Source organism: Bufo bufo, chromosome 1 (assembly GCF_905171765.1).
Source record: "Bufo bufo chromosome 1, aBufBuf1.1, whole genome shotgun sequence".
NCBI classification, from domain to species: domain Eukaryota; kingdom Metazoa; phylum Chordata; class Amphibia; order Anura; family Bufonidae; genus Bufo; species Bufo bufo.
Window position 1 is genome coordinate 334,944,737 of NC_053389.1, and position 14,653 is coordinate 334,959,389.

The 14,653-nt window shown below is 41.5% G+C and overlaps 1 protein-coding gene across 1 annotated transcript in view; it reads right to left on the bottom strand.

Annotated features, from left to right (window-relative positions):
* The window catches only part of FSTL4 (follistatin like 4), an 860,919-nt gene that overhangs the window by 520,264 nt on the left and 326,002 nt on the right, over positions 1-14,653 (bottom strand). Inside the window, exon 4 of the mRNA XM_040405485.1 lies at positions 7,241-7,361. Coding sequence (XP_040261419.1) covers positions 7,241-7,361 — 121 coding nt within the window. The remainder of the gene's footprint in view (positions 1-7,240; positions 7,362-14,653) is intronic.

The following is a 14,653-nucleotide window of genomic DNA, read 5'->3' on the forward strand; positions in this document are numbered from 1 at the left end:
AAGGAGCCTGACGTCTGGACAGGTAAGTCGGGCCGCCTGTCTACTGAGGTCCGAGTTTTTTCGTTAATGACACCGCCGCTGAGCACCACTGCCACCAATGATTTAATTGAGCCTGGCTGAGCCTGGCTAATTTTATTTTAATTATTTGGCTGAGCAAGGCTTAATTTATTTGGGGGGACATGAAGCACCGCTGATTTATTTATTTGGGGGACCCTGAGCACTTCTGATTTATTTGGGGGACCCTGAGCACCATTGATTTATTTATTTGGGGGGGGGGACCTGAAGCACCGCTGATTTATTTATTTGGGGGACCCTGAGCACTTCTGATTTATTTATTTATTTGGGGGACCCTGAGCACCATTGATTTATTTATTTGGGGGAAACCTGATGCACCACTGATTTATTTATTTGGGGGTACCCTGAGCACCACTGATTTATTTATTTGGGGGACCCTGAGCACTTCTGATTTATTTATTTGGGGGACCCTGAGCACCATTGATTTATTTATTTGGGGGAAACCTGATGCACCACTGATTTATTTATTTGGGGGTACCCTGAGCACCGCTGATTTATTTATTTGGGGGAGACCTGAAGCCCCGCTGATTTATTTATTTGGGGGACCCTGAGCACTTCTGATTTATTTATTTCGGGGACCCTGAGCACCATTGATTTATTTATTTGGGGGAAACCTGATGGTCCCGGGCTACTTGAGAAACCTTGTCGTGGTGTCCGGGCTTAGACATGTTCTACACCGTAGGACATGTTGACTAATCTCTCAATTTTAAAATCAGTTTGAGGATTTAGTGAGACTGCAGAGTGCACCTGTGTTTGTTATTGTTTTGTTATATTGTTATATTAATTATGACATCCGCACTTGTTACCTTGTGTAGGATGTCTATTGTGGTACTTGTGGTTTGCCGCGGGCATCCTCCATTGTATGCATTTTGCTGGGGATTGCCATTAGCAACGGGCCACAAGTGCAGGATTTGCTCCCCTATATATATGCACAACTGCATGTGGGTTTGAGCACCTCCTGCTAATGCCAACCTGTCTTCTTAGTTTGTATATATAGATTCCTGGAGGTGTATAAACTCCTATTTAATTGTGCCTGTTTTCCATCTACAGGTCACATTTAGGTGCACCTGTGAGGCCTGGGACATATCAGCAAGTCTTGAGTGGGACTCACAGACTCCTCCCTCCTCCCATTGCAAGCATGGCCACATGCTGGAGGTAACTGGTGAGTTGTTTGTGAGTCGGCCTTATGCTCCTGTAATTTGCCCACTGGCTCCTGGTATCGCCCATACGGCTCAGGTAGGAGAGTGTAGGGTCCCGGGCTACTTGAGAAACCTTGTCGTGGTGTCCGGGCTTAGACATGTTCTACACCGTAGGACATGTTGACTAATCTCTCAATTTTAAAATCAGTTTGAGGATTTAGTGAGACTGCAGAGTGCACCTGTGTTTGTTATTGTTTTGTTATATTGTTATATTAATTATGACATCCGCACTTGTTACCTTGTGTAGGATGTCTATTGTGGTACGTGTGGTTCGCCGCGGGCATCCTCCATTGTATGCATTTTGCTGGGGATTGCCATTAGCAACGGGCCACAAGTGCAGGATTTGCTCCCCTATATATATGCACAACTGCATGTGGGTTTGAGCACCTCCTGCTAATGCCAACCTGTCTTCTTAGTTTGAAACCTGATGCACCACTGATTTATTTATTTGGGGGTACCCTGAGCACCGCTGATTTATTTATTTGGGGGAGACCTGAAGCCCCGCTGATTTATTTATTTGGGGGACCCTGAGCACTTCTGATTTATTTGGGGGGGACTTGAAGCACCACTGATTTATTTATTTGAGGGGTACCCTGAGCACCACAGATTTTTTTATTTTTTTTTGGGGGGGGGTTACTGTGAGCACCACTGAGTTATTTATTTGAGGGGTACTGTGTGCACAACTGATTTATTTTTTAGGGGGTATTTGTTGTTTATTATTTATTTTAAAGTTATTTATTTGGTTTACAAATATTTTGTATTTATGCTAAAGTTCTGTGGTTATGAATGAATACTTGTGTATTTGAATTAACATTTGGTGTATTGGTGTCTGTGCGTGTTTTTGGTGGGTCATCATAACAGTAGCAAAATTAGTTATGACGTAGCAAGGAAAAAAATGTAATGGTTGGGGGTCACCACAACATGAGGAACTGTATTAAGGGGTCACGGCTTTAGAAAGGTTGAGAACCACTGTGATAGAGCAATGCTGACTCAAAATCAGAAAACTAGTACATTCATACACATGAACTACTGAGCAACAAACTTACTGAGTAAAATGAGGTCTGCAATTTCTCAGTGAAGTACAAGTGAAATGTTACGTAAATAATTCAGAAGTACAGTCTAGCATAAGGAAATAGGAAATCAAGATAATTCTAAATGTCTGGTGTCTTTCCCTGTCTAGTAATGCATTTATGTTGCTTTTAGAAAACAACTACAAGGATATGGCCACATAGTCAGGTTTCTACATGCAGTTTTGGAAGACAAAATCAGGACTAGATCATAAAAGGAAAGAAGTATAAAGGAAAGATAGGACTTCTCTTTTTTTAACTCACTCCTTGTTATTAAGTTCCAAAAATGCATGCAGAAACCTGACCGTGTGGTCTGTACCCTGACAGTGTACTGATTGTTAGTGTTGGGCTCGAATATTCGAATAGCAAATTTTAATTGCGAATATCGCCACTTTGAGAATTTTGCAAATATTTAAAATATAGTGCTATATATTCGTATTCTTGAATATTATAAAAAAATATTTTTATCAGTAACCTCCCTTCTTGCTTGTGGGCCAATGAGAAGGCTGCAATGTCTTTGTCTGAGCTTAGCAACATCTCTAGCAACCAATAGGAAAGTTGCCTACTCCTTACTATATAAGAACCTCCCCAGCAGCAATTTTCTATAGTTTTATGGAGTTCTGAGAGAGACAGAGGTGTCATTGCTGTGCTCTGTGCTTTCCCTGTTTAATTACATTAGATAGTTAGTTAGTTAGTTAGTTAGTTAGCTTATATATGGAAAGCAGATAGTTAGTGGGAGATAGTCAGTGTAGGTTAGATCGTGATACAGTGTAGCTGATAGGTTCCAGTGCAGGGTGTTAAGTAGTGTGACAATACATAGTGCACCAATCAGTAATATGTAGTCAGACCTGCTAAAATGTGAAGTTGCACGTATTGCGCAAAAATATGTGCATCATTAATTGCCGATTTGCACAATCGCAAATATATTGGAGCACTCTATCTGCATATAAAGCTATTGTAATTGCCTGCCATGCCAACCATTTTCTCTAGTCTCAGGAAACTTCTAGCAGCTTGAAAAATCTAGCAACAGTGACCAACGCCTGTATTGCGTGCGCAATACGCACATATTACATTGCCGATTTTCGCAATCAAGAAAATATTTGCAAATTCTTGAATTCGCAAATATATGATGAATATTTGCCCAAATATTTGCGAAATATCGCGAATTCGAATATTGCCCCTGCTGCTCATCACTAATTGTTAATCATCAGTCGCTTTTCATGTATAAATATTCCCATATATGGTTCTTAGAGATACCATAGGAATAATTTTTTTAACCCATAAAGATTTGGCTGATTTGCTGTCCTTTTCTAAACTTGTATATAGCCCCAGGAGACTGTTGTACAGTACCTAATGAAAAAATCATATTAACCTACACCATGCTGTGCTGTTCCTGCACTCTGGCCCCATTCCATTATCTTCTGGTCCTCAAACCGTAAGCTTTTGGACATGAAGCAGAATGCAACGATTTTTTGAGTTTCTAATTTTGTTATGTTTTAATACTTTTTCAAAATAAAACACTTTCTTTTCTCCAGAATCATTTGTTTTTGTGTCATTATATTCTGAGAGCTTTTTTTTATTTTCCAATCAATGAAGCTGTGTTACAGCTTTTTTTGTGTGAGATGAACAGCACTTTATAGAAGTATTATTTTTTGTAGGCGAGGTGACCAAAATCAGCCATCCTGCAATAGTTTTATGCAGAGAGGTCACTGTCTGGGTAAATATCATGTTTTATAGTTCAGGTTGTGAAAGTACTAATTATTTATAGTTTTTATTTGAATTTTTTACATACAATTTTTTGCATTCAAGAATTGAAGTGTAAAATAGAAATGTGGATTTTGTTTTACTTTTGTATATTTTCAAACATATTATGGTGTTTGTACATTTTTTTTCTTTTTAGGGGAAATGAACATGTGATCTTCTGATTGCTGGTATAATATATTGTAATACTTCTGTTGTACAACACATTATGGCTGTCAGCATAATGCTGACAGCCACCCTATTAGGCTGTGTTTCTGACAGGACCTACATGTAGTAGGAGTACAGACATGGCAGACTCAACAGCCTTCATCCGGTCTCCGGTTGCCATGAGGACATATTGGGATCCCATGATTGCACTGCAAAGGGCCAACTGGGGTGTTGCTCACTGGGACAAATACTGTAGATTCCATGATCACAATTGACTGCAGCATCCAGAGGTTAAAAGTGCTGAGATTGTTGTTATATCCAATCCTGGCCATTAGAGATGTCAGCTCTATGTAACAGTTGTCAGCTGCTGCTAATGGCACAGGCTCTTTTTTTAAACCTATGCCATCTCTGGACCATACATGTATGCAGAGTTGCATGATCAACCTACCTTTTGAACCTTATACAGTATGTATGTCCCAGTGTGTTCATGGGTTAATGTTATAGGTCCAAAACAGTATAACTTTGAGTGCTTAAGCAGTGACCCCCTGAGGAGCCAGGGTACAAGATAGGAGTGGTAGTGGCCCTGTTAAAGTTTTGTGTCACCGTGAACTCCCTCAGGCCATTGCACCCTGGGGATCGGTCCAGTGGAGTTATAGTACTGAAGAATGAAGCCAGAGTTAAACTAAAATTTTTTTTTTTACTAAGTGCAGCATATAACTGGAAATACATATAGTATCAGATAGCTTTAGTGCAATACCTCTCTGGCACCAGCAAGGATATTGAGGCTGGTTGGTTGGTGGTAATTCAGCACTTAGTTGATTATTTACTGATGGGTGGCTTGGCTACATTCCCTCACTTCACAGTAGTGTCCTTAGATACAGGTGTGGCAAGTCACTCTGTTGTGTGGACTCTCAAGGCTTCACTTAAAGAGAATCAAAGTATTTCTCTCTGGAGAATCTGTATCAGGAGCAATGAAGGTTGTATCCTCTCCTCTCTGTCTCTAGATAGGAACTCCTTCTCTTGGTAGGAAGCAGGACCAGCCCATTCTTACCAAGAGGGAAGGAATAGGGTGGTTTACCCTGTTCCTGCCAAACTTGGCCAACTTTTCTTGCTGGTAACTACAGCCAGCAAACAAACAGTAAATTGCATGATACAACCAGAAACTCCGATAAACCAGATAAAGCTGTGGTGTAATGGCAACTATATGCCATATATATGTATACATAATTACTCCACTATGAAATACTTATATAGTTACTTAAGCTGAAAAGGACACATGTCTATCAAGTTTAATGCCATTTAGGCTAGGGTTACATGGCAACTTAGATTGCAGTGTCTCAATATTACATCACAACTTTAATAGTGAATGTGGTCACACTGTGACACACAGTTTTCTGTGACAGTGACTAACATTTCAAAACGTTGTTAGAAATCCAAAACTGTTAGATTTGTGCACACCACTACAGATGAGCGAATTTCTTAAAAGTTCAATATGGCTGATTCGCCGAATTTCACAAAAAAATTGCTTTGTGACTAATTACTTTGTCACGAAGAGCATTTTTTTTGTAAGTAGCGGGTGCAATGAAAGGGAGCTGCGATAGCGCTGCCCCCGTCATTGTACCCCTCAGATGCCACGTTCATACATGATCGCGGGATCTGAGTGCAAAATTAACATAAAAAAAAATTCAAATCAAACTTACCACCTCCATTTGCCCGCGACGGGACGGCCGCAGCCATCTTGCTTGAAGATCTTTGCCGAAATCCTGTGCGACGCGAGATATTACATCATCACTCCAGCCGGCGTGATGACGTCATACGTACATATGTAATATCGGGCCGCACAGGATTTTGGCCGAGATCTGCAAGCAAGATGGAGGCTGGCGGCCCGTCACGAGCAAGAGGTAAGTTTGAATCTTTTAGTTTTTTATACTATTACAGGTTAAATCGATTTGCTGACACGAAGCACGAGGAAATTCGGCTTCTAGGCAAATCGAATTTATCCTGAAATTCTGATTGAATTCCACATTGTGGGATTCGATTCGTTCATCTCTACACACCACATTCATTATCTTTTGTTGCAATAGGCTGCATTCCAATAACAATCTTAAAGTGAAACTGTCAATCCAGGAAGGTAAAATAAAATCACAATGCCACTTGGGAAAAAATACATTTTTGACCTATTCATTTCCCTGAATAAAATGTGAACCTGGTTTCAGCCACATGTGGCAGTCACAATATGGATATGTGACTTCAAGGTTCTTTCACACATGTCATTTTGATATAGGTTTTTGAAGCAAACAAATTGGAGTGGATTAAACAAAGAGAGAAATGGAATCCTTCCTATACATTTCTTCACCCTTTAATATACACTCCTTACTTGCTTAACTCCATCAAAGAACTGGACCAAAATCGTAAATACACAGTACAAAAGTAGCCTAAGGTATTACATGCGCAACCAAGCAACGTTAACTGCCCACCAAGCAGCAGTTATACTTGCAACTTGTCAAGAACAGGTCATGCTAGTCTATCCAGGGCATGATTTTTTTTTTTATTGATACACATTCATCATGTTAGTGCCAAGCCATAATGAGTTAACATGTTCATGATTGTCATTAACAGCTGCTGTAGGTGGTTAGAGATAACTGTGACATCCTCAGCTGGAAGATGAAGCATTGAGTCTCAGCAAACAGAGCTGCGAACTTTCTTTCTCTGGTTGTAGATAGTAATAATGCAATCAACCCATAAAGCCTTTTTACAGCCAATGTACAGTAAAGTGCTTGCTGCAATACTGCATCCAGAAAACATGGCTGTTGTGCTGTGGATCATATTCACTGTGACATACCCACTCAGTATTCTAGTTTTAAATCTAAAGAATGGTTGGCCAGTGTATATTGCATGACAGGCACACAGAATTTCCAAATATGTGAAAAATATTTTAAAAATTTGCATCAACATTTACATAAGTGCTTCATTGTTATTCAAAGGACTTACGGAATGCAGTGTAGAGCTCTGGAAGAGTTAGATAACCATCCATATTGTAGTCATCAAATCGAAGCAGATCTCCCATGCTACAGTCCAAAAAATGCTCATCCAGCTCTTCATTCTTTGTGTACTAAAGGACAGATAAAAGAAAGTAAAGTCATCTATGCAAAATAGAATAGAAAGCTAAGACAGTATAACATTTGGGATATGTTCACTCTTGGGAACACCTCATTGCAGAGGCTAGTGAATGTCCACAGATGTGATATCATCACTTCCAGTCTGCCCGGAGACCAGAAGATGGAGGGATAAGGAGGCTCAGTACTAAAATGGAGGGGATTTTATTAGGGGATTTTTTTTATTGTGTGGAGTTTCCTGGTTTTCACAAATTTTTTAGGGGAGGGTCAGACAACCCAATAGTATGGTAAAAACTATAAAGTTAAACGCTAAACACATTTTCAAAAAATCTTCATTTCAATATGTTTCCAAATGGACCCCAAAATATGAGCTCTTATAATTAATCAGCATTTTTTCTGGTAATTAGTCGGTAAAACTGCTGGACATATAAGAAAAACTGTGAGGGGTGGGAATTTCAGTTAAAGTGAATGGGAGCAGCCCTGCAGCAGTCAGACACGGCTACTATGCAGTGTACAGAGCTGTGGTGTTCGGGTGCGTGGGTCCAGTTAAGCACCACCTGCAAACAGATGACCAACAAGAGTACTAGGAGTTCAGCCCCTGCCAATCTGATAATTCGGGGAGGACTGGAATCTTAAAGTGGCTCTGGAAAAAAAATTGAAAGAGGCCCCATGTGGTAGGTGGGTCCTAATTGACTGAAGGCACTGTCAACATAAGTAGGTGGGGTCAGCAATACCATATTGCAGCACAAAATACCACCCCAGCAGAGCAAAATACCACAGTGCTGCACAATATACTGCCCCTGCAGAACCAAATATCATAGTGTATCACAAAATAATGTCCAAGCAGCACAAATTACCTCCCAAGACTCTGCCCCTCTGTGGTGGCCAACGGCAAGTGTCATATATCCTCTTACTGCAGTTACCTCAGGATGATAATACAGTTGAATTCCCCAGTGGGAAAGGCAACTGCAGCTGCTGGCCAAGAAAATAACTACTTGATGCCCCCATCAGTCATTTTCAGAGTTTTGGACCATTACTCCTTGAAGAGGGCTCAGGGAGCGCCCAGGGCATAGGCCAACTAGGAGGTTTCTTGTAGGTTCTATGGTGAGTCCACCCCTGATGATATTGATGACCTGTACAAAGGATAGGTCATTAATATTAAACTGCTGGAGAAACCTTTTAATGAGATTGTAATATTTTGCTTGGTGCACTACTTGGTTGTGCACTACTTGTGTGGTTTCACAAGGAAATGAAAGTAGGATTTTGAGAAACCGCTGCAGACAGTTAAATTATATGCACCATATCTCTTGTGTAAAGTGTGCGCATCCCAAAAATATCTGTTACATACAGTGTACTTTTTCCGTAGACGGTGTCCGCTTCTTCCAGTGGCCTTACCAGGGCCACATCTGCAGTGTAACGTGTGCGCTTCAAAAAAATATCTGTGACATACAGTGGACTTTGTCAATAGACGGTGTCCGCTTCTGGCAGTGACATTACCAGGGCCACATCTGCAGTGTAACGTGTGTGCTTCAAAAAAATATCTGTGACATACAATGTACTTTTTTGCGTCGACGCTGCGTACAGTGACATTACCGCTGGTACCTCTTTGTATAACGTTTCCTCTTCTCAAACATCTGTGACATTCCCTGTAATTTTTCATTAGCCGCTGGTGACAGCATTGACATTATCTGCGGGACATCTCCTGTGTGAAGTTTCCACATCCCAAATACCTTTTTAAATTTGTTTGCACATACACTTTCAAATCCTACCCTACTGTATGTGTCACAGACTTTCAATCATATATAGCATTTAATATGAAGAAGGCGAGCAGTAAGGAACGGGGCAGTGGCCGTGATGCTGATGGTGCACGCAGAGGCTGTGGCCCTGGGCACGGTGAAAAAGTGCCTGCTACCAGAGAACAAGATAAACAATCATCCACGATACGTAGCTTCATGTCCCAGTTTGCAGACGGCGCAGGACACCATTCTTGAAGTCAGACCAGTGCGACCAGGTGGTCGGTTGGACTGCAGCAGATAATGCTTCCAGTAGCTTAAGCACCACCCTGTCTTCCACCAAGTCCAGTCTCAGTAGCCAAGAGTCTGCTCAACACAATCCTCAACCTGATCCTCCTTCCTCCCACCATGGAGAGTCTGGGCAAACAAGTGATCCCACACTCGACTATTCAGAGGAGCTCTTTTCAGCACCATTTCTTGATTTGGCCCTCTCGTCAAGCACGCTTTAAGGGGGACAGATCTTGTGCCCTGATTCCAAAACTCTTGAGCATCCACAATTACAAGAAGATGACGGTGGGGAAAAAGAATTACTATTTAATGAGGTGGAAGATGATGAGACACAGTTGACAATAACTCAACTGCAATTACTGTCTCAAGAGGTTGATGAAGAGGATGAGACACAGTTGTCAATCACTGAGGTAGTGGTTAGGTCAACAAGTCAGGAGGATGATCAGAGTGAGGAAGTGGAAAAGGAGGTTGTGGACGATGAAGTCACTGACCCAACCCGGGAATGGGGAAAGCCGAGCGAGGACACCAGTACAGAGGGGGAGGGATCTGCTGCACCGCAACAGGCTGGAAGAGGGAGTTGGGTGGCAAAAGGGAGAAGGCAGGCCAAACAGGCCCGTAAATGTTCCTCGGAGCATACCCTTGCGAAAATCTCCCGTGCCAAGGGGTAGGTGTTGGCGCTTTTTTGAGGAAAGTGCGGTCGACAAAAGAATTGTAATTTGCAACCTGTGCCATAAAAAAATGAGCAGGGGCGTAAACACTACCAACCTCACCACCACCAGCATGGTCCGCCACATGGCATCAAAGCACCGTAATAGGTGGGCCAATGCCTGGGTCCAGAATCTGTGTCTGCGGGTCACACCCCTGCCCCCTCTTCCCCTGTGTTACGTGATGGCCAATCCCCTGTCCAAGACGCAGGCAATGATGCCTCCTGCCCACCACCAGAGAAAAGCTGATGAACATAAAGGCACTTTAAATGTGTTGTTTATAATGTACTGAATACACTGCATTCCCATGCACCCCTTCCACCACAAACAAGGGTATATGGTTGAATCTTCCTTTTCTCATCCTCCTTCTCCTCTTCCATCATATCAACATGCTTATTCATCGCATATAATATCCTGGCATATATGCCCTTCACATTTTTTAGAGGGTCAGCTCACCAGCAGGTCCTCAACTACAATGTTTTACAGGGTCAACTCACCACCAGGCCCTCGTATATAATGTTTTACAGGGTCAGCTCACCAGCAGGCCCTCGCATATAATTTGTTAGAGGGTCAATCACCAGCAGGCCCGCACCTAAAATCTTTTACAGGGTCAACTCACCTGTATGCCCGCACCTTAAATCATTTACCAGGTCCGTTCACCTGCAGGCCCTCACCTAATTATACCTAATAGGTAATTTGTGCGCATGATGCCTTGCTTGGATGTGGTAGCCATAGCCGTTTCTCAGTCTCCCTCTCCGGAATCGAACCCTGATTCCCCGTTGTCAACATGGTTTGTGCTGAAAATAACATCGAAAGTTGATAGGCCAGACATCCGAATGGATCTTTGCCATCACGGGCACGTGCGATCGGCCCAAGGTTATCTAGAGTTACCAAAGCGGCAGCAGGCCCCCGCCCATAATGTTTTAGATGATAAGATCAGCAGACCCTTGCTCGAAATGTTTTTGAGGGTCACCAGCAGGCCATCAATCAAATTTTTTTAAGGCTGTGTATGATGCCAATCTTTATTTGTAACAAAGGGTGTATTGGAGTACCCGTTCCTTGTAATTTTTGGCAGTCCTTTCACTTGCATAGGCTTTATGAGTGTAGGAGTCCCACTACATGAACAATTGTACCACAAAGTGAATAAGGCCCTCCTTTATTTGATATACAGGTTATATCTGAGTGCCTCTTCCTTGTAATTTTTGGCAGCACTTGCACTTTATATGTAAGTAAATATACAGGAAAGAATTTTTCCTAACAATTTTTCCTCTAAAATCTATTTTTTTCTTTGGTTTTGTGTGCATTATTGTCAGTCTGTAAAAGTGGCGTACTACTCGGACAACATCGTTCCCAACTGCGACCTGGGAGTCCAAGATGCATCCAGTCATCCTCCCCATGCTGTTCCCGAACCATTTCGGTGGTGTTTCCATAAATCTTTGAACTTTTACTATGAACCAGGCACCCTCCCCTCTTCAGAGCAGGGAGTGCCTGGTTTAATGCTCGGGTTCTCCCATTGACTTCCATTAGAGTAGAGTACCCGAGCATCCCGATGTGTTCAGCCAGAGCACCCGAGCACTTTGATGCTCGATCAACAGTAGATGTTATGCTTTTTGTGAGGTCACTTTTCACTGGGCACTTGCACCTTTGCGTCAATTCCTTTCTTTCAAATTTTTTGCACTTATCACTTTACATGAATTATCGTTTTTATATATATTTTTTATATATTTGAATCATTGACTATACATTTTGTTTTATCAATTGTATTGATTGTATATGCATAATAATGTTTATATAAAATTTTGTCCATATATTGCTTGATGGCACTGTATTTGTTCAAACTATGGTCTATAGGATATATACGCACATATACTTTATTAGGTTTAATGTAGTACCCCCTCCTTTTAGGTTAATTTATAATATGATGTTCAGGATTTTTAACAACATTTGGCGACAGGTTCCCCCACTATTATGTGGATGTCCGGGGGTGTAGCCCTACACACTTTTATATATACAGTTTTATTAAAGCACCTGGGATGGTAGTAGAGGACTTAGCATTTGTTCAGCTCAGGGGAGGGCTTTTCTCGCTGCTATTGTGACATCATCGGTTCCCATAGCCACAGTGCTGTGTATTAGGCGCTGATAGAGGAGCAGCAGCTTACTCCGATCATGTGACCAGTATAATCATGTGAGCCCTCGAAGATCACCCAAGATTTTGCCGTCCTTTTTGGCGAGATGGGACGGGCGGATGTGACTTTATCTGCGTATTCACATACAGCATCGCGGGACGTGAGGGCTCACATTTACCAATTACATGGGGTATTTAAAAGGATCAGGAAGGCAGGTTAGACGCCCCCCTTAAGAAAGCGGAGCAAAACGTGCATCAGGGTGCGCTCCCTGTAGGTTCAGGCTTGTTCTCCCTACTTAACATTAATCAGGTATTTGCTGCTATTTGGCTGTATTTGGGTTGGAATATATGCATTTGGTTTTCCGTGCTGTAACCTCTTTCACCTACTGGGTTCACGTAACTTCTGCGGTTTTACCTGTATTATTTGGAGTGTATTTCCTCCTTGTTTTTGGAGGAGTTCCTTATTTCTTTTTTATGCATAATGCTAACAAGCCATATAGGTTACTCCTAGGGGCGATTTCTAACTTTGTGTACCTGCTGGGGAGCTGCGTATTCGCAGCGCTAATCGCATTGCTGCTATATACTTATTCATAGTTTCATTTATTTATATGTTGTCTTCTTAATGATGTCATTTAATAAAATATGCTATGAAAAAACATGTGTGTTTTTGGTCTTTTCGTAATATTTTTGTGGGGCAAGGTAACAAATAAATGGCTGTTCTGGCACCATTTTATTTTTAGTTTTTTTACAGCATTTTTTTCCTGACAGAATAGATCATGTGTTATTTTTAAAAAGCATGTTGTTTCGGACACAACAGTACCGAATATGTCTATTTTCTTTTTTTGTTTCAGTTTTAAATTTTTATTGGTACCATTTTTTGGTACATAAGATTTTTTAATGATTGAATATTACACTTTTTGGGGCGGAAGTTGACCAAAAAATGGCTTTTGGCACAGTTTTTTTTTTATGGCATTCACCTGAGGGGGTAGATAATGTGATATTTTTATAGAGCCTCTTGTTAAAGGCGCAGTAATATCTAATATGTCTTTTTTAATGACTTTGCTTGGTGAAGGGAAAGGGGCACTTTTTTACTGTAAACTTTTATTTTTTATTTCTATAAAACACTTTAAAAAAAACTAAACTTTTTTTCACATTTTTTTTGTTCTAGTACAGGGACATGCTGTATTGTACTATATTGAAACTGTCAGTTTCACACTGACATTTTGCCTGTGAGACCCAGCCTGGGGACTAGGTCTCACAGGCATCCGTACATGGCAGACTCCGAGGCCTTTGCAAGGCCTTGGGTTTCCATGGCAGCCATTGGGCCTCTGTCACCGCAGCGCAGGGGGCCGATGGAGAGGCAGAGGGATTCTCTTCCATCTGCAATGCTTTTATATCCCATGGTCATCGTTGATCGTGGCATATAAGGGGTTAATCCACCATTATTGGCATTTACAGTGATGCAGCTGGGTCCCTGCATTAGTCGAGTGTGCACAGCTCCTGTGCCCACCCAACCATCAGGATGTACTAGTACATCAACTTGCGGGAAGTCACTTCCCACTGTGACATATATTGTACTGGGATGTGCTCATGGGATCACCATCTCCAGGGATAGACAGATACTGTTGGCATGCAACAAAAACCTGATTGTCTGACCGCTACCTCTATACAACAAGCATTTTCTAACTAAAGGAAGCTAAGCCTTGTACCCAGCACCCCAAACAAAACACACAGTTGCTTTTACTCACAGTTGAGTTTCCCAGGAGCAGAGAGCCATCAGCTATTGGGCTGTCTGCCCTTTAATAGCACAGCCAGCTTCTTAGGTTACCATGAATACCTGGAGGGTATAGAACCCACCACCATCTGTACTGAAATCAAAAACTGTAACCACTGAGCTCAATTCCAACAAATGCCTGATATTTTCAGGTTAAAAATCTCCATAGCAGTTTGCCAAATATTATGTATTCACACATAGCAGAAGTATAATTTTATATTTTTTAGTAACTGCAAAAAATATGGCATAACCTAAGTTACAATAAACACAAAACCATCAATTATAGAAGGAGAACAATTAAAATAATGGAAACATAGTCTTCATCAAAAGACGGAAAATAACGGCACCTTATGGACTGCACTGACTATAAGGCTCCATACACATGACCGTGTCCGTTTTGTAGTCCGCATCTGTATGTCCTATTCTGGCCCATAAAATATGGTCTATAGATCTATTGAAATCAATGGGTCCACAAAAAATGCATATAGCACACAGACAGTGTCCATATTTTGCGGACCGCAAAAAAGTATACATTTGTGTACATGAGAAGTTACAGTCAGTGTGGTCCACCAAGTGACCTGTTATTTTTATGGAAACAGCGCTTCCATTATTTTAATTGTTCCTCTTTAACCCCTTAAGGACTTATGACGTACCGGTACGGCAT